The sequence below is a fragment of the Sceloporus occidentalis genome, unplaced genomic scaffold, assembly GCF_023333645.1.
Source record: "Sceloporus occidentalis isolate IW3139 unplaced genomic scaffold, rSceOcc1.0.p SCAF_1, whole genome shotgun sequence".
In the NCBI taxonomy this organism is placed as follows: domain Eukaryota; kingdom Metazoa; phylum Chordata; class Lepidosauria; order Squamata; family Phrynosomatidae; genus Sceloporus; species Sceloporus occidentalis.
The window spans coordinates 215,805,855-215,827,037 of record NW_028316981.1 but is presented as its reverse complement, the minus strand read 5'-3'; the positions used below and the strand labels follow the sequence as shown (position 1 = coordinate 215,827,037).

At 42.1% G+C, this 21,183-nt stretch overlaps 1 protein-coding gene across 3 annotated transcripts in view; it reads left to right on the top strand.

Annotated features, from left to right (window-relative positions):
• KEL (Kell metallo-endopeptidase (Kell blood group)) overlaps positions 1–21,183 on the top strand; it is a 54,671-nt gene that overhangs the window by 4,413 nt on the left and 29,075 nt on the right. The window contains exons 2-6 of one of the 3 annotated variants that reach the window (XM_089488881.1): positions 843–984; positions 7,068–7,200; positions 10,917–11,120; positions 17,597–17,721; positions 19,357–19,503. In XM_089488881.1, coding sequence (XP_089345007.1) covers positions 964–984; positions 7,068–7,200; positions 10,917–11,120; positions 17,597–17,721; positions 19,357–19,503 — 630 coding nt within the window. In that variant the 5' untranslated portion in view covers positions 843–963. The remainder of the gene's footprint in view (positions 1–842; positions 985–7,067; positions 7,201–10,916; positions 11,121–17,596; positions 17,722–19,356; positions 19,504–21,183) is intronic. The other 2 variants (XM_089488882.1, XM_089488883.1) reach the window with 2 other exon arrangements.

The following is a 21,183-nucleotide window of genomic DNA, read 5'->3' as shown; positions in this document are numbered from 1 at the left end:
GCGAAAGCAAGAGCAATAGAAAAATTGATTGTATGTTATTAAGTGCTTTATAATTATTATGCACAAAGAGGGCTTACGGTAAAAGCCTACCATCTATGAAAGCACCTGTCTTCTCTGATGTAAATCCTCCTTCCCAAGAGTGCTTTGAAACAGAAGAAACCCATCCAGTCCATAATACAGTGTAATGTGGAATCTGGCCCTCATCACCTTCCCCTGCCCTGTTTCTCATCATGGAGTGATATAGCTTCTATTTACAAAAGAAGACAGTGTGAGAATGTCAGTAGCAGCAGCAGCATGTATAGTTTTCCCTGCTTCTAGGGAATGTGGAGAAAGAAGCATCAATGGAATTCGGAGCTGATGTTATTTCTATCTTCAATTATTAGCAGAAGCCGGAGGGCCCCACTATAGCAGGTTGAAACAGGTGATGTGCAGAAAATATATCAAAGACAGACCAAAACAGACTTGTGTAGTTATGGTGAGGTGGTAAGAAAGGAAGGAACACCAGCAGCTGAACAGTGACAGAAAAAAAAACCCAGTGTGTAAGCCATGGGTTGTCTGGGTGCAAATGCCCAATGTTGGTGACTTATGAGATTCTGTATGGGAAGGGAAGAGAGAGAGAAAGAGAGGATTGAGAAGCTGTCAATTTCAAAAAATGGCAATGGGGTTACTTTGCAAAACGAAATGAAATTGGTGGTCATTCCATGCCAGGGATCAGAAAGTATGTGTGAACTGCATATTCCAGTACTAGAGGAAGAGGGTGGGTGGAGGAGTTACCAAGTTCTGTTTTTTTGAAGGATGTTATTTTGATCACTTTCTCTGACACTCCTCTTTAATGCCTTCAGCCAGGCTGGAAGGAAAGGGTTTGTCTTTGATCTGAAATTATATTCTCTGCTTGCGGAGAAGGTGGAAGGAATCAAGAATCAGCAAGAAGAGAAGTTTTCCAAAGAACTCCACAGTGGAACTATGAGGAGGACTCTGCCACAGGTTGTATAAAGCCCAAGCCTCGTTCTGTTGACCATCTCTGTCTCCTTGCTCATAGGAATCCATCCAGTTCTAATTCCTCTGCTTTTTCTGCATCTTCTTCAGCTCTTACATGTCTTTGTGCTTCAATAAAGCTTTTGCTAGTCTTCTGACATTATGTTTTTATGCTATTTGTGTCCAAATTTAAACTCTGATTATAAAAAATATATATTTTCAGCATACCAGTTCACATGGTCTCTTATCACTGACTAATTCATTTCTTTTGTTTGTCATTATTGTGCACCTTCAAGTCATTTCCAACTTATGGTGACTCCAAGGTGAATGTATCATGGGGTTTTCTTGGGGAGATTTGTTCAGAGGAGGTTTGCCCTTGCCTTCTCCTGAGGCTGAGAGAATGTGACTTGCCCAAGGTCACATAGTGGGTTTCATTGCTGAGCTGGGAATTGAACCCTGGTCTCCAGAGTTGTAGTCCGACACTCAAACCACTATGCCACACTGCATATAAATGAATACATAAGCTGACAGTGTCTTTGAACATGTGCAGAATGTCATCCTTTCACCATCGATGATTTGCAGGGAGGCTATGGGTTAGAAGGAAAATACTGTAATTTATAAAATCATGTTTTGTGGCAGGACATCTCTTTTTAATCAAGTATTATTATAATGAGAGCCAATGTGATGTAGTGATCTGAGCATTGAACTAGGACTCTAAAGGTCAGAGTTCTTTTCCCTGCCCAGCCATGGAAACTCATCGGGTGACCTTGGAGAAGCCGCATACTCTCAGCCCGAGAAAACCCCATGATAGGGTTGCCACAAGTTGGAAGCAACCTGAAAGCACACAACAACAAATTATTATAATGGCTTCACTTCCATTGGCATTCACTTCCATTAGACAGAGTGATGGAATACCAATGTTTTCTGTTTTTCTGTGAATTTGCTACATTTTGATTAAGACCATTAAGACTTTAATCCTACCTCATTTGAAGTCCTGTTGGAAGTTCCCCTGAACTTGATGGAATTTATTTCAGAGTAACGTGTAGTGTAGTGTTGAGTGTTGGGCTATGACTCTAGAGACTAGGGTTTGGTTCCTAGCTTGGCCATGAAACCCACTGGGTGACCTGGGCAAGTCACATTCTCTCAGCCTCAGGGGAAGGCAATGGCAAAACTCCTCTGAATAAACACAATGATTAGGGTCACCATAATTTGGAAAGACTTAAAGTCACACAGCACACATACATATGTGAGATTGTAAGGAAAGATGATTATATTTACTTATCTGTTTTGTTTTAAAATCCTAAAAGGTTTTTCTAGTTAGTTTGAGTTGCATAAGTTATACACTTCTGTTCCTGTTTACTTTGTTTTGGGGTACCAGTTTTACATTGAATGTTGTACCTGTTTGCATTTCAGGGAGATGTGAAGGCAACGTAAAAATGATAGTGGGCACGGCACACACAATAGATACAGTGATTCCCAAACTCTGGCCCTCCAGATGTTTTAGACTTCAGCTCCCAAAATTCCTGACTGTTGGCCAAACTGCAGCACACTATTAGTTCCACCAAATCCACTCCAAATGGTATTAAATATTCTGAAATTTTAAAATATAACCTTTGGAGCACAGGGCAGAGCAAGCAGTTATACAGCAAATAAAAGGAATATGCTTCTGAGGACAAGGGGCTTTCCCAAATGAGTGTGATTAGAGGTGGCAGAGAGCTCAAGCACTGATCTTTGGTTTGTGAGATTAAACGTACAGAATAACCAGCATCCATATTTTCTTCTCGTGTTGGAGGAAAGGCAAAACTGCCAGAAGTGTAAAGTGTGCTATTCAAATAAAAGGGACTGATCTCAGTGCTCTCCAACTTTTTGATATGTTGCAGTTATTTATGTCCCCAGCAAATGAAAGCTGTCAAATGCAAAACTGATCACATATGGGCTACAGAGTTTTCCTTATAGCTGCTTTAAATGTGTTTTGCAATCAAACTTAGTATGGGGGAAAAATATACAGTGTAAAGATTAGTCCCAAGTGATACATATTTTCCTACATGAAAAGCAAGGTCTAATCATTACTTATTACACAAGCCTGATTATGAATCCCGGTGTGGATTACTCACAAACTGTATTAATTGCACACTTTATTTTAAGTGCACTTTTCATACTTTAGCAAAGAGTATTGTTTGAGAACACAGGATTTTTTTGGGGAGGGGGAGAGAAAGAAAAAAATGTCTCTTCATCTCTGGAATTCTTTTCCCCTGAAGTCTTGCCAAAGCCTATGTCTGTGTGATTCCAGAAGCAGTATAAGACCTTTTCATTCAAATTGACTTTTGGTGAGCAGGGTTAGGGTGGAGATTAGGTGAGGTTTAATCGGTATAACTGGGGATTTTGTGGTTAATGTGTTTTCACCTGAGCCAGCCCCCTTGAATGGGGGGAAGTAGGAGACAGGTTAGTCCCTCTGTCTTCAATGCACCTTGTTGTTTGTTGTTGTGTGCCTTCAAGTAGTTTTTGACCTACGATGATCCTAAGGGGAACCTATTATGGGGTTTCCTTGGTACATTTCTTCAGATGAAGTTTGTCATTACCATCCCTTGGGGCTCAGAGATTGTGACTTGTCCAGGGTCATCCAGTGGGTTTTATGGCTGAGCAGCAATTCGAACCCTGGTCTCCAGAGTCGCAGTCCAACACTCAAACCACTAAACTATGCTGAAAAATTGGCATTGGATTGCTACCTTAATCCTTTTTGGGGTGAGATTATTTATTTATCCATCTACCCATCCATTCATCCATTTACCATATTTACACAACTATAAGTCAACCTTATGTATAAGTCAAGGGCAGATTCGAGGGCAAAAATTATGGATTTTGATATGACCCATGGATAATGCAAGGGCGGTTTGAGCATTGGACTCTGAAGACCAGGGTTAGAATCCCTGCTTGGACATGGAAACCCACTGAGTGGCTTTAGGCAAGTCACACTCTCTCAGTCTCAAAAGAGGTAAAAGAAAAACTACCTCTGAACAAATCTTGCCAAGCAAAACTCTGTGATAGGCTTGCATTGAGCCAGTGTGGTGTAGTGGCTTGAGCACTGAACTATGACTCTGCCAAAAAATAAAATAAAATAAAAAATAGGTGGAATCCATGGATATGGAGGGCTGACTGTATATACTCATGTATAAGTGCAAACATTTTAGTAAAAAAAAGTTGACCCAAAAATCTGGCTCAACTTATTCATGGGTCAGTGTAAGCACTGTGTGTGCTGTGTGCCTTCAAGTCATCTCTGACTTCAAGGTGAACCTATCACCCCAAGGTGAACCTATCAAGGGGTTTTCTTGGCAAGATTTGTTCAGAGGGGTTTTGCCATTGCCTTCCCCTGAGGCTGAGAACATGTGACCTGCCCAAGGTCAACCAGTGGGTTTCATGGCTGAACTGGGAATTAAACCTTGGCCTCCCGAGTTGTCGTCCAACACTCAAACCACTACACCAGTGGTTCCCAACCTGTGGGTCGGGATCCCTTTGGGGGTCGAATGACCCTTTCATGGGGGTCGCCTAAGACCATTGGAAAGCACCTGTTTAATTACAGTTATGAAGTAGCAATAAAAATAATTTCATGGGTTTGGGCCACCACAACATGAGGAACTGTATTAAAGGGTCACAGCATTAGGAAGGTTGGGAACCACTGTACTAGACCATGCTGGCTCCCATAATACTTGTCCTGAATTCCAGATTCAAAGGAAAAAGAGAATCCTTTATGTCCCTTCACTCTTGGATGGGACATCAGTGGAAACTGTGGACTGTAGTTCTATATTACATGCCTGTTCCTTAGACTGAGTCCAGACCCAGAACAAATAGCAGCTGAGTTCATCAAAATCTCCAAAACCCCCAAACTGGGGCTTACAGGTTACCCCCATGTGCTTTATACCTTTGGCATAAAATCACACAGACACTGAAATTTTAAATAAATACCAAACTTTAAAACTCTGCTTTCACTCTGCATAATTTCCTGAATATAAAACAAAAAATTCAAATAAGAAATGTTTTCAATGCAAATGCCAGCCGTGAAAAATAATATTCAGCAGGCCCTTGGTATCTACTGGGGTTTGGTTCCAGGACCCCCATGGATGCAAAAATCCATGGATGCTTAAGACCCATTATAGAAAATGGTATAGTAAAATGGTTTTCTTTATATAAAATAGCAAAATCAAGGTTTGCTTATTGGAATTTATATTTTTTAAAAAATATATTTTCAAGCTATGGATGGTTAGATCCATGAATGAAAAAAAAATCATAGATAAGGCAGGCTGACTGTACTTGTATGAAAATAATGGGGAAATAATTCAATTATTTGTTTCAGATTTGTTTTCCTCCACATTCTTCAAAAAGGACAGGGGTGGAAGATATCTCACATAAGCTCACATAAGCTCGATAACAGATTTGTAAAACAGTCCAGACTGAGACTATCAAATCCCCACACAGCCCATGGAAACCCACTGGGTGACCTTGTGCAAGTCACACTCTCTCAGCCTCAGATGAAGGCAAAAGCAATTTCCTCCGAACAAATCTTGCCAATGCCTGAGTGTGTCGGCTTGTACTGGAAGAAACCAGGTCCTGTCTTTTTTCCTGGCAGAGGAATTTTTGTTTACAAAATTGTAAAAAGTACAGAAAATTCTCCAGGTTCTTTGAAAGAGGAAGAGAAAGCAGTGACCTCCCCGAGAAGAGTGATGGCGAAGAACTTTGCTTGTTGCATAACTACTGCCTCCTCCCATCCTTGCATTTTTTTATAAACCCAACAATGTTGCCCCTTAGTTTTTCCCTCCCCAGCCAAGGTAATTTGTTACAGATAATGGTCATTAGTGGAAGTAACTGTGTCTCTGCTCTGAACATCTGTCTCTCAGTTGAATGTGAAATGATCCCAGATGAGGTTGTCCAAGTTCCGAAGACTGTCATACAACTTCTGTCTGGGAGCTTTTGGCATGGTGCCTCCTCAACATATTCGTGGTGCTGTTCAAAGCCTCATTCATGAAGAGATCCACATGGATGGATGAACTAGCTCAGCCCTTTTTAGGTGTTCTGAATATGTATGGTGGACAGAAAGCAAGCTAACCTCACCACCTCCAGTGCCAGTTCCATTGCCCTTCACACGTGGAGAGTGATTTTCTAGACGATAGCTTCCATGAAGAGTTTCTACATGATGTGTTGTTGTTGTGAGCCTTCAAGTAGTTTATGATTTATGGCAACCCTAAGGTGAACCCATCATGGGGTTTTCTTGACAAGATTTGTTCAGAGGAAGTTTGCCATTGCCTTTACCTGAGGCTGAGATCGTGCGACTTGCTCAAGGTCACCCAGTGGGTTTCATGGCCAAGCTGGGAATTGAACCCTGGTCTCCAGAGTTGTAGTCCAGCACTCAGACCACTGCACCATGCTGGATCTGGTGTGTGTGTGTGTGTGTGTGTGTGTGTGTGTGTGTGTGTTCAAGTTGCCTGCCAACTTAGGGTGACCCCATGAATTTCATAGGGTTTTGTTAGGCAAGAAATACTCAGAGGTATATCCTTCCTCTGAAGCAGTGGTTCCCAACCTGTTCTCCGAGGAGCTCTTTGGACTCTGCATACACTTCCAGGTGCTCCATGGCTACTCCAGGAAAATGTAACACTACTCCTAAACACTACTAACCTGTAAGAGGTAGGGAAGGCCTCTTAGGGGTTCCACCATAGAAACTGATTCTAAAAAGGGCTCCATGAACCAAAAAGATTGAGAACCCTGCTCTGAAGTACAGCCTACAGCACCCAGTATTCATTGGTGGTTTCCCATCCAAGTATGAACCAGGGCCAACTTTGCTTAGTTTCCAAGATCAGACAAGATCTGGTGCCTTGCTGGGAAATATCTCCAGCCTCTCCTTGCAGTGGGACACTCTATTCTGTGTGTGCTCTATTCTGCCTTTCCTTTCAAAGCAGCAAGTGCACTAGTCCTCAGGTTGTGGCACTCTACTGCTGGCTGGGCAAGTGGTTATTTTCAAGTCTGAAGAAAGGTCACATATATGTCAAGGGAGGTCTTTGATTTCATAAAGCTCTGATGTGCAGCTCTGTGTTCTTTAATTCCAGGCCTCTGAGGACTCAGGAGGAGTTGTGAAAAGAAGCCGTAGAGGAAAAATCGTGCTCCTTTGTGTTCTGCTGTTCGGTGCTGTCCTGGGCCTTGTACTACTCATTGTCTTCACTACCATTACATGCAACCTAGGTGCAAGAACATTCTTTCTTTCTGACTTACCTCTGTTTGAGCCATGTACAAGCAGTGGGTGGGACCACAGCTTTCCTCCCCTCATTTTCACACACAGGTATATGGATGCACACCCTTCCTGTTTCTCCACACAGATCATATAAATGGGGTGTATTCTCTGCCCAGAGGGTTCACTTTCTCACCTCTATACCAATTAAAATATATAATACAGTGGGCCCTCCACATTCACTGTGGTTAGGAGCATTGAGTCCCCATGAGAGTGGGAAAGCCCCAAATAAAAAACTACAATATATGTTACCTGCAAGAACATGTGTCTAGGACTCTCTGGGTACTCCAGTGCAACTCTGTGTTCAATATGAATCAGATATTGGCCATAGAATTGTGCTAGAGGGTGTACAAATGCCTAGGAATCTCCAGGTCCTCCAGCGTGACTTCTGGAAGGCATTGGCCATTGTACTGAAAAACCTAGGGATTCCTAGGGAGAACATATTAATCAAATCTGTGAACAATCAAATCCAGAAAACTCAAAGCCACAAATGTGAAGGGCTGATTGTACTCTGTAATAGCAACTATTCCAAAAGATTACTTCTTGGCTAGACTTACTGAAATTCTTTATGGTTCATATCTGCTTTAAAGAAATAATTGTTTCTAACACCAGAAATTTCATAGAATTCTACACATGTCCATGTGTTTTAAGATAGCCAATTATTCAACAAAACTAAGATTTCTACCTTAGTGCTGTGGTTTAGCATCTTTTTTAAAAAGAAATGTTCCATTTTATTTCTAAATCAGCAGAAAAATGAAACATTCAGGAATAGGTTAATTCCCTCTGCTGCTCAGGTGAGGCAAGGCATTAAATGAATGTGATGTTGTTATGTGCCTTGAGATCAAAACTGAAATATCATGATTCTATGAGAGGACTTTCTTGGCTAGATGTATTGAGAGGAGGTTTGCCATTGTCTTCCTCTAAGGCAAAGTAAATATGGCTTGTCCAATGTCACTTAGAGGATTTTCATGGCTGGGTGGGGTTTTGAATCCTTGCTCCCAGAGTCCTAGGGGCTCAACAGACTGCCCCAAAAGGGTGGGCTGGAGCTGTCCATTTTTGCTCCCAAGGGACACCGCAGCAGCCAAAGCGTGCGGTGTACCTCTGCACCAAAAAGAACCCGAAAAACTGGGTTCTTTTAGGTGCATGGGCAACATAACGTGTGTGCTATTGGTGCACTGTCACATGTCAATGATGCAAGAGTGGTGCCCTGATGTGTGGATGTGGTGCCATGCTTGCATCATCGTGGCGGCCCTCATGGAAACGGGAGGCCACCATCATGGTGGCATCAGTACAGACTAGGGTTTGGGAGCGTGTGGTTGGTGCGTGCTCCCAAACCCTAAAATCAGCACCAGCATGCTGCTTCCCGCCTGTCTATCTCAGGCCCTAGTTTAACACTATTAGTCCTAGTTTAACACTCCAGCCATTATACTAAGCTGGCTCTTGACATGACTTTAATAGGAGCTTTTTAGATTGTATCCCTGGTACTCCTCCCAGTTCCTTTCCCTTTCCTGAGCCCACAATAGGTTACAGTCTTGCTCCTTCCCTCTGCTTGTCTCAGAGATGGAGCTGAGAAAAGTGTTGATGCTGTGTATCTGCATGTCATTTCTGACTTATGTCAATCCTATCATGGGGTTTTCTTGGCAAGGTTTGTTCAGAGGAGTTTTGTCATTGTCTTCCCTTGAAGCTGAGAGCATGTGACTTACCCAAGGTCACCTAGTGGGCTTCCATAGCTGAGAAGGGAATCAGACCCTGGTCCCCAGAGTTGTAGTCCCAATACTCAAACCACTATGCCACACTGGCTGTCTAGCTGATAGAGAGGAAGGGGAATACTCAGACACAAGTGAACAGGAAGATACTACAAAAGAGAGACATTTGAACAATTAGGATCTCAATGCTACATCAGTGCAAAAGTCCCCCACTAAATTTTAAACCGGATGGAGCTAAGCTGGTTTAATAAACCAAGTGATAAGCTCCTTATATAAAATCCAGGTCCTTTCCATCTACTGTCACATTTGGAGGGAGTCTTGATTTTGATGAAGATGCACTCATGGACATCATCATCACAACAAAAGAAGAATCATAGAATCATAGAATCATAGAGCTGGAAGAGACCGCAAGGGCCATCCAGTCCAACCCCCTGCCATGCAGGAAATCCAGATCAAAGCATCCCCGACAGATGGCCATCCAGCCTCCGTTTGAAGACCTCGAAGGAGGGAGACTCCACTACACTCTGAGGAAGTGTGTTCCACTATCGAACAGCCCTTACTGTCAGGAAGTTCCTCCTAATGTTGAGGTGGAATCTCTTTTCCTGCAGCTTGCATCCATTGCTGCGGGTCCTAGTCTCTGGAGCAGCAGAAAACAAACTTGCTCCCTCCTCAATATGACATCCCTTCAAATATTTAAACAGGGCTATCATATCACCTCTTAACCTTCTTTTCCCCAGGCTAAACATACCCAGCTCCCTAAGGCCTTCCTCATAGGACATGGTTTCCAGACCCTTCACTATTTTAGTGGCTTTGTTGTTCAGCTGTTCAGATGTGTCTCTTTTGGGTCATCAGTGTTGACTTTAAAAGAGGAAAAGAAGAAAATGGCAGATGAAAAATGGCAAAATTCTGGCCCGAATTCTCTTGCTCAAAGAACTTAAACCCATCTAGTTAAGAGCACATTTTTGCTTTAAAAACCAAGAACCCAGTCCAGCAAACCACCCTCTGTGGGCAAGCCCCAGAGCAACAGTAGAAACAATTTCTGAATGCTGTATTTCAGATAGGAGGAACTACCACAGCTATCTCTGCATCTGGGCAATCTTGCATAGATCTATGGTGATGAGAACAATAAAAGCAGAGTTCAGTAGAATTCTGCCGTCTTCAAAAACTTTGCTTTCTGCATTTTCCTGCATAAAAGTTCCCTCAAAAATAAGCTAGTACTACAGGCCATATTCTTCATATAGATAGAATTGGTTCCTCCCTGGACATTCTTTTTTCCAGAGTATACTCAGTTTTCTTCATCAAGACCAAAAAAAGGGCACAGAGTTTGGCCAGTCTTGGATTTAAAATGTATAAATACATTCATCAAGTAGAAAATTCTACAGAGATAGTGCAGACCATTCAGTAACAGCTACATCTGCAAGACTTTCTGGCTTCAGATAGCTCCGCAAGAGCTTATTTGCATGCTCAATTAGTTGTTACCAAGGGGTAAGAGCTCACTCAGCTTGGTCATCTGCAATTTCAACTGACTATCCCACTAATCATTATCTAAAGGAGACCTCTCAGACCACAGCCTGGTCTAACCTATCCATATTCACCAACATAGTTAATTAATTAAATAGCCTGTTTTTCCTTTTAAATAGCTATGGCTCAGGAACCAAGATGCTTTATAACAAACTAAAACAAAGTACAAAGCAAATTGGACAAATACATGTCTCCAAGACTATCATTTGGTAGGCTTTTCTGTTCTCTGCTTGTAAATGGACCTGGGAGAAACAACCATAGATCCAGTCTAAAAATTATCTACTGAAGTCACACATTTCCGTATCTTACCTGGGCAACAGGAGGAATTAACCCATGTCACAAACAAGAATAGATCTTCAAAATAAGTCCCAGTGTAGCATTCCTTTTGTCTAATTACAAGTAGTGTCTCTTTGTTGTTCATTACTCTTTTAACATTTTTCCAGAAACCTGCAATACAACAACTTGCCTTCTGCTCCTGGCGAGGTTCCTGAGGGCCCAGAATGATGTTGTGGATCCTTGTGAGGATTTCTTCAATTACACCTGTGGCAACTGGGATGCCAACTCCACATGGGGGAAGAACACGCCACTGGTGAATGTCTTTGATGTACTCTTGGAAGAAAACCAGCTCATCATGAAGAGGCTCTTAGGTAGGGAGATGAAACAAATGGCTACTTCTGTCACCAGAATCCTTTGCAGGTCTTTCCTTCTGACATTTGGTAAGAAAAACAAAGAAAGATTGCAGTAGGGTTACTATCTATCTATCTATCTATCTATCTATCTATCTATCATGATGGCATCATCATCTGTCACCAGAGCTGATGTGTACCCATTGGCACCATCCTGTCTTATGAAGGTTTGTATACATGCAGAGTTTAAAGGGCTGAACCTGCACCAGAACCATTTTAAGCCTATTTCAGAATTTAATTCATTACGTTTTGATGTGGTAAATCAGACCTCTAAATAGACCTTCAGCGGTGAAATTTTTTAAGGCCCCATTCCCACTGGCACTTTTGCACTGGAAGGAACTGGGACACTTTGGTTTCTCCCTCCCCCGGATCTCTCTGTAAGCAAGTGCCCACTACAAACCAGGGGCATTTTAACCCAAATGCCAGAAATCAGGTTTAACATGAAGGTGCCTGGCTGTCAATCAAATTTAGTTCCACGATCATCATAGGTAACGTTTGCAGCACTCATTGGGGCATTGGAAGTGTGCTTCTCCCCCTTTTTTTTTTAAAGAGCCAGGCGCCAGAATGGCTAGATTTTGTCAAATTAAAACCCTCGTGTGTGTGTGTGTGTGTGTGTGTGTGTGTGTGTGTGTGTGTTGTGGGCATTTGGGTCAGTGCAGATTATGATCTGCCCTTGGTCCCATTTTCAACCCCAAAATGCAAGCTAATGCCATCTCTGCATCCTGTATCCCCCTCCTTGCCACCCCAGAATGCCTCATATGCATGTAATAATAATAATAATAATAATAATAATAATAATAATAATAAATTCCTCACCTTGGAATGCCAGAAAAGGATGCCATGCCATGCATTCTTTAGGCTACCCCTGAATTCCTTAGAGACAGTAGCAAAAGCATGTATCAATTTGCCAATTTGCCAAATTGGAAAGAGAAACATTGTAACATTTGCATTGTAGCATTCATTCGCATAGGGGAAAAAAGTTTTTTGCAAAGTACTCTTTGCAACATTTCCCCTTTGCTGGAAGCAAGGAAATGAAAGGGAAAGTGAACAAGCAGCTAGCCATGTTCTATCTAACATATATCTACTACCTGAAGCAAAAAACATGCACATTTTGCCCTGCCTCTGACCTGACCTGAACTGACCCCTTTCCTCCTGCTTACATTCTCTTCAGAGGAGCTTTGCCATTGCCTTCCACTGAGGCTGAGAGAGAGTGACCTGTCAGTTCCAACTAAAGTAGACCCATGGAATCAACTGGGAATAAAAGGGAAATGCAGCACAGGCATTCTGACTGTAGCATCCGCATATAACACAAATAATAATAATAATAATCCAGGAGCAAGAGGAAATGAAAGTAGCACAAGCAAGCACACACACATTCTATGTCACCCAAAAAATAATGTGCATAGACTGTCAAAAATAAAAATAAAAAATAAAAGGAGAAAGAAGCTCCTTCCTCCTGGCTCCGCAGTCCAATTTCCCTTGTCAATCCTCCTCCTCCTCCTCCTCCTCCTCCTTTTTTCCGATCCTCCCTGAAGCAAAAAACACTGTCACCCCAACTCCCCTTTTTTTGCAGCCTGTCACCCTTGAGTCTCCTGTCACCGCAATTCCCCCTTTTTTGCCTCCTGTCACCCTGATTACCCTTTTTCAATCCCGAGGCTCCCTCCTCCTCCTCCTCCTCCTCCTCCTCCTCCTCCTCCTCCTCCTCCTCCTTCTCTGCCCTCTGCCTGCCCTCTGACCTAAATCCCTCCGTACACTTGACCCGATCATGATCAGGGGCAAGTTCATATTTCCCGGGACCCGGGTTTTTTCAAAAGGAACAGCTTTTAACCGGATTCTGAATGTCCCGGGCTAAAGGGCATTTGCCGCGGAACTCTGGTGCGTGCCTCGAAATGGATTGTGACAAATTCTGAGTGAATATGAACTTCATGTGGAAGAATCGATTCCTGATCTGGGGTAAAGTGTAGTCTGAATGGGCCCCCAGTGTATGTAACTTTTGAGAGTTAGCATGGTGTAGTGGTTTGCATGTTGGACTATGACTCTGGATTCCAGGTTCAATTCCTAGCTTGGCCATGAAACCCACTGGGTAACTTTGGGCAAGTCACACAGGTTTTTGTTGTTTTTGTGTGCCTACAAGTCATTTTTGACTTAAGACGACCCTAAGGCACACAAAAGTGACTCTCAAAAGTTACATACACTGGGGGCCCATTCAGACTACACTTTACCCTGGATCAGGAATCAGTTCTTCCATGTGAAGTTCATATTCACTCAGAATCTGTCACAATCCATTTCACAGGGTTATATTGGCAAAAGTTGTTCAGAGGAGTTTTTGCCAGTGCCTTCATCTGAGACTGAGAGTTGCCTCCATCACTGAGCAGAGATTTGTACCCTGGTCTCCAGATTCATACTCCAATTCTCAAACCACTATGCTATTCTAGCTCTATAACTACATATTCACCTTTCAGTTCTTTTTGATCCTTTCTTATTCTTATTCCTTACCACCAGAGACTGGTACCATTTATGAGGCATCCAAAGACAAATATCTCTTCGTTTTATACTTTTAAAAAGTCATGTTGTGACACGGTGGATCTTAGCTGCTGGTGCTTTGAAAGTATAGCCTCCAGTGCCCCAGTAATGATTCCAGATAGAGTAGCCTCTTCATCATATAGCACCATTTCCAGGATCAGCTGAAGTTAGATCTTCAGTCTTTGACAACTGTACTTTCTGGTGCCATAAACATACCCATGTGTTTTGCACATTACAAAAAAGAAAGAAAATCAATGTCCACAATGTCAGTTGCAACTCAACATCCCACCATCTGAGTGTTTGTTGCACCTCCCAAACATTTGCTCTTATTCCAGTCTTCAGGAGTGTGTTTACTGTACTGAAGCCTAGAAAATGTAGCTAGGACAGATCTTCAGCCCAACCCTAAATAAAATAAAGATGGGCAGAACCCTGCGGTGAAAGAACTGGCTAGTTAGTGCTAATCTCCATTTGAAATCCAGCCCTAACAGTAATGGCTGTTGAATCCTCTTGCTCCTCACTAATCTTTTGGCTCAAGCAAGTCACATTGCTTCAGTGACAGTATAATCCACCACTGGCAGAATTCCCCCTGTCAAGATCTGGATTCTAGGACCAGCTGCCCTATGCTCTCCTGGCATTTCCTCTTGCTTTCCCATTTTCTTCTTGCCAGAAACATTAACCCCTTCTTGCTTCTGGCTTGCGGATATCAGTCTGCCCCTGATCTACTTACGACGTGATCCACTTTTTAATTCCATGTATCTGCAGCCTATTATTTCCTCACAGTCCTGTTTTTAAGATGGCCATTTTCACCTTCTTCTTTCAGCCATCTTGCTGCTGATCAGCTTCACAAATACCCTTCTGCTTCTCTGTATTATGATGCAAGACTGTCCCTCATCTTTGTTCTCAGACCATAGTGAGGGTAACCAGATGTCCTTTTCCAGGACACATCCTACTGTTCAACCCACTCTTCAAGAAGAATTTCAAAATGTCTTCAGTTTTAAACATGACTAAGAAGCATGTTGAGTCAAGAAATTTGTCTACTCGGCAGCCTATCCTCACTGCAAATAGGAAGATAGGATGGATCTTTCTATAGTTCTTTTTTCCTAGGTGGAGCAGACAAGACTCACACCTACAGCTCGGGATGCGTTTGTTTCTCAGCGGGGAAAAGGATAGCAAATATCTTAGGCAGTGGGCTGCTTGCAGACACAATGCAAATGTTGAAAGGTTTCCCCCCCACTTAATTTCAGTCCAATGGATAAATGAAAGGAATAATTTAAATGAAGATCCAGTCAAGGGTTTGTTGCTAGTAAAATACAGCTTTGAGTATTTGTCTTGCTTAGAGTTCTACAAGCATATTTCAAGCTGACAAGGCGTTTTAGTGAAGATAAGCTCATCAGAAAAATATGGCTGAGTAAGTAATAAGATGCAGTATGTGTAATATAGCTGTGAATAAACCATATGAAATGAATGTATGTTGATATTAGTGTCTTTAGCTTTCATTTGGTAATACATTTTCCTTGAATGTCCTACAATTTTGTGATTATGATATCTGGTTATGCTGACCATAATCTACTCTGCAACCTCCCTTCAGTCTCTTTGTCTCTGCGTCTCCTGCCATTCCTTAGTTTATCTACATCTAGGGACCTCTTCTCAGCTCTTGGCAATACTTGTTTTAGATCTTAGTCCAACAAAACTGATTCCCTTCCCTGAGAGAAAAAGAACTGCAAGCAGTTATGGCAGTTGTCCACATGGGGCAAATAAAATGCCCTCTCTCCTTTTGGCAGGGAGTCTGCATGACACAAGGATCAGTCTCTGGTTCTAGTGCAAATAGTCCAGATGATGTCTGGCCAGTTCAGCACTGAACCAGCCATATACCCTTCTTAGAAAAGTTTTTTAATATAATTATTTGCTCCGGATCTTTCTGAAAGTTCTGAATCCCTTCATTGCAACGTTGGGCGGCTCTTTACAATTCATCCTGCTATGCCATGTGGCATGGCTGCCACTGTGCTCTGAGGTCAAATGAACTGCACAACCATGTGATCAATACTAGGCACCTCGTTCTAACCTCAGATTGAGTAACTTGCTGTGGCTGCAGCCATGTCAAATGGAACAGTGGGATATGCATGTGAACAGCCATCTGGTATCACAACAGAGTGCCCCAGATAACAGGGGGACATTGGGACAGCTCTGGATTCAGAACACTCCAAGCTGTTCCTGGAATATGCTGACCCTTTCAGACCCAGCAATGGTCTCCAGCAACACAACTTTTCTAAGCCATCATATTAGCATACACAGTGTTAAGAGAGTCATCTCCACAAGTGCAATACAGTAAAAGTTATTATCATGCCAGATTTTTCAGTTTCAGTGGGCCTCTGAGATGATTGTTAGTAGGTGACCAGATGTCCTAACCATCAAGGAGGACAAGGCACCACAAAATGTTGGACATTCAAGAAAAATGTAGGGCATGGCCAAATAAAAGCTAAGAACACTTATAGAAATGTAAATTCAGGCTTCTTAGTAATGTTCAAAACAGAGAACATTCTGGAATTCCTCCTGAACAGAAGGTTAAAATGGAGGGCATTTCCTGTAAAAGGGGGACATCTGGCCACCCTGAAGTCTAAAGATAGATTCACCAATGCAAAAATGATAGGTATCCTTTATCAAATCAATAATTAATATGAGAATCAGACATTTGTTTTTGTTTTTATGATAGCAAGTATACAGTCATCTCCCTGTTACTGTAGGTAGAGTTTCTAAGGAATGCAGATCTCTGAAACATGATCCGATCCAATCAGGAAGACCTGTGCATGCCTATATATATATATATATTCAAAAACAGATATTCTATTAATATAAAACACACATATAGCACTACAAATACAACAAACATAACAACAGCAACAAAAATCTTTGCCTGCTTCTACCACATATGCAAAAACTACACGTTATTACTACTACACTAAGGACAGGGGAATACAGTTGGCTTCCAACTTGCCAGTTAGTGGTATCAAACTAACTGTTAACTCTACTTCCCTAATATCTTCAAGAAATTAAAAAGATATGTAAAAATAAATTTACCCAAATTTCTAATAATAATATTGATTAGTCATAAATGACACACTCCTTAAGATTGCAGGCTACTATTCTGCAAACCCTAAGCTAAATGTCTCTCTCTATTTCTTCTTCTAGTAATTGATCCCTAATCTCCATTTTTGTATAAAAGACTCTATAGTTCCTCCTTTTATAACTTCAATTAATTTATCCTTCTTGAAAAATCATTAAACTTTATAAGCTATTCTTCATGGGAGGGAACAACCAAGTCCTTCCAATGTTGTACATACCACAATCTAGCTGTTGTCACCATGCATTGTGGGATCTTTCCATTCTTCTTTTCCATTTGTTCTTCCAAATTCCAAGCCACTCCCCCCCCAAAAAAAAAAATTCGGCCCTCAGTTGGATTTAAAGGTTTACTATATCTTCTATCACTTTTTATATCTGTAGCCATTTCCACCTTTTTCTTTTTCATAAGTCCACCACATGTGATTAAAAAGTTCCTTCTCCCCCCCCCCCCCCCCCCTGGCATTTCCAACATAGGTTAAAAGTTCCTTTATACATCTTAGAATTATTTGCTAGAGTTAAATACCAGGCCAATTCACATTTTGATGCTCACCCGGTACTTTCTGAATATTTCTGTTTGGGGCCACAAGCTGTGTGCAACACAAGGCTGGATCAGACCCTCAATCTAGTATTACTTCTGCTTGATAAGTTTGAAACAGCTAAACCTGTAACAAGCTTTGTACTATTGCTATTTCACTATACTTTTTGTCTTTTGCCACCTCCAAGTTATCTTGTTCTGTGATGTGGATAGTTTTGCAGTCTTTCAATCATTTTGTATTTTCTTGTGTTCTCTTTCTTAGAGGAGCCACAGCTTGGTGTTAACAGTTCAGCAAAGGAGAAAGCTGTACGGTTTTACACATCTTGCATGAATACAGAACAGATTGAAGCTCAAGGTGCTCAGCCTTTGAAGGAGCTTATAAATGAGGTGAGCACTCAGTGTACTCTACGTGTGTGTGCCAAGCCCTGCTTTATTTCATCTAGACCTCTTCCTGGCAGCAGTAAGAATGGAAATGAGAAGACAAGGTGCTTTAAATCATAACCAACAACAACAAGTCTCAATTCTCTGTTGAGCTGTTCCGTTGTGGTAGGCTGTGTCCATAAAACATTAATGTTCCATAGGACATGTCCTACCTCAACTTTCTGCTCGTATTTCTTGCCATGTCTGAAAGTATGTATCAGTATGTCTATTATCCATATCTCTCCCCATTCCATCTCCCTACCTTCTACTGTTGAGATCTCCCCTTTGACTGAAATTTAAATTGTAATATTGTTGGAGACCGAGATATGTCATTTGGGGGCAAGGTTTATGTTAATCTGTGAAATGCTTTTTATAATGATGCAGCTATATCATTTATAATCAAAACCACTTTTCCTATAACTAATAATGTCTCTTAAAAACATTCTTGCCTCCCATAACTCCCAACATTCCCTGACTTCTTATATGCAGAGACATTAACAGAAAACTGAAATGTAAATGTAAAGGCATGTAAATGTAAACACATACTTGAGATGTACATGATATTCAACAAAATGGAAATATGCACATATACAATTGCCTTCTATTATTAATGGGTATCTACCACATAAATGTATATCACAGTCCTCCTTCATACAGTCTTAATTCAGTCTCCATGAGGACAAGTCCCAAGGTGAAGATTGGAACCTATATGTTGAAATAGTTTTCACGTGTGGATTTCCCTGCTAGTTTGCAGGTGGGGGGTTAGATCTTGGCTTGAGTCCCAATTTGGGAAAAAGGCAGGATATTAAATACATACATATGTACATACATACATATATGGAAAAAGGTGCAAAATAATAATTTTCTTTCACAAACCGAATGTAATGGTAAAGACAGGGGAAATTATCACATTTACTGACTGCTCTCCAACGTGATACAGTCGGGTTGCAGGTTGCTACCAGGTATTATCAGATACAATTAGTCACCGCGGCCACCAGGCGATTGCAACCCAGGTGCATCCTGGGTCCCAGGCGCACTTCAGAAGCCTCTTTTCCAAAATGGAAGCTTGCCATTTTGGAAACATGGCCTCTGAAGCGCGCCTGGGACTTGGGATGCAGCCAGGTTGCAATTGCCTAGCTGCAGCACTTTATGTCTGATAATAGCCAGTAGGAACCCCCAACCCAACTGTTTCCTGTTGGGGAGCAATCAGATTATTAGTAAGTGCAGTAATCTCCACGGAATGTGATGCTGTCCATGGGTTCGATTCAGAACAGGGCAGATGTTGCACAAGCACACTAATGTATTTTAATACTGTGACCCAACAATTCTGACCCAGTCCTGTAGTTTTCCATAGCAAATTTTAACAACTATTTCAGTACTATAAAGAGTTAAATCTCAAGTGCCTACTACTATTGTTATTTTTTTAAAAAAATGATTGAGTTCCCATTGACACCTTTGTTCTCATTCAGGTTTAGCCCTGACCGAGTTCACACCTACTGGAAGATCTAAAGTGGCTACTTCCAGCTGAAAATCCAGCTGCTTTACTACTGCGTTGGTCATGTTCTCAGGCAGTCAGGTCTTTCTCATTTTGTCCTTGCTCAGGTTGGTGGCTGGAACATCACAGGCTCCTGGAATGAAACTGATTTTAACCAGACACTTCAGATACTCATGGGAAAATACAATACATTCCCTTTCTTCAAAGCCTATGTGGGTCCCAGTGCTTCTGAACCAACCATGAATATTATCCAGGTAGGACGCCACTTCTGTTGGTCCCAGCTTTTCTGATCCAAGCGTGAAAATTATCCAGGTAGGATACAATGGCAAACAATTTCTGAGTATTCCTTACCTAAGAAAGTTCTATACAATTCATGGGGTCGGCATAAGTCAACAAGTGACATAAAGGCATACAAACATGCAAAACCACACAGAGGAATCTCAAGAGGCAAGGTTTGGATAACAGAGTAAGCTCATAAAAATGTAAGATAGTTTGTTGTGTCAAAAAGAAAGAAAGAAAGAAAGGAAGAAAGAAAGAAAGAAAGAAAGACAGGAGCTTTATCATAACATAGCTAAGATGCATGCTTTATAGAGGGTCAGAGAAATGGGCCACCCAGTCCAAGATTCTGTGTCAGTGCTTACTCATATGTGGCCAAGTGTACAAGTTACTGAGATCAAAGTCAGGAAAGAGCAGTGAGGCAAATCCCTCACTGTGTATGAGTCTCTATGTGTTCACACACCTGCCAGAGCAGAGCCTAAGGACTGCATAAACAAAGCGTAGGAGGAACAGTCCTGCGGCAGACAGAGTCAATCCAAGTTTCTGTCCAAAGGAGGCTAGAGTATGGACACAGGGGACCAGGTTGAGAAAAAAGGAAGAAGAACGACTGGCCAGGTACAATAAAATTAAATAGATACAAAGAAATTAGAAGTGATATAAATAAAGACTGGTCTGAAACATTTTTTGGCTTTGAAATCCTGTGCTGGACACACAGGAGTCAATCAGTACTTCCCCAGTCAATAATGAAGTGACTGTGAAGGCTGAAGGAGAGGCTGGAAGTGGCAGCAGAGTAGGTTTCTAGAAGGCTCTGGCACTGAGCTAAGATTCCAAGAGGTGACAATAAGAGAGAGATTGGTATTGGTATTGGTATTGAGAGAGAGAGAGAGAGAGAGAGAAAGTGATGCAATCATAGTGTGAAGATTCGATGAAGACAAAAGAAAAGCACAAGTGGGAGGTGTCTAATTTTCTAGGACAGGTCAAAAGGGATGAGATAAGACCTGCAGGGGGATTGGTGTTGCTGTTAGCTGCCTTCAAGCTGTCTTCGGCCTCATTCCCACTGGTGGCATGACCCGCATTCCCTGATTCCAAAAGCCCCCCCGTTCACACTATGAAAAGGGGGCCTGTTTGGAATTGGGGGTTATCCTTGGCACGCTTGTCATTCCCATTGGGGAAGACAAGCAGCCATCTCTTCCTACCTTGGGGAAGGAGTGGAGGCCCAGCAGCAGCCCTGTTCTTGTCCACCTCGTCCTCCTTCCCTCCCTCCCTCTCTCCCTGCCTCCCTCCGCTGGCTGGCCTCCCTGCTTACCTGGTTGCTGGTGCAGGGTTCAGTGGTGGCAGGGGCAGCAGTGGCAGGCTGGCCCTCTCCTCCTCCTCTTCCTCCTCCTCCTTCTCCTCCTCCTCCATGCAAATTAGAGGAGAGACCGAAGAATACATTCCAGCAGTGGACAAAGTCAAAACAAAATTTGTGTGTTGTGTGCCTTCGGGTCATTTCTGACTTATGGTGACTCTAAGGCAAACCTATCATGGTTCAGAGGTGTTTTGCCATGGTCTTCCCTTGAAGCCGATAGTGCATGATCTGCCCAAGGCCACCCAGTGGGTCTCACAGCTGAACTGGGAATTGAATCCTGATCTCAAGAGTTGTTGTTCAACATTTAAAC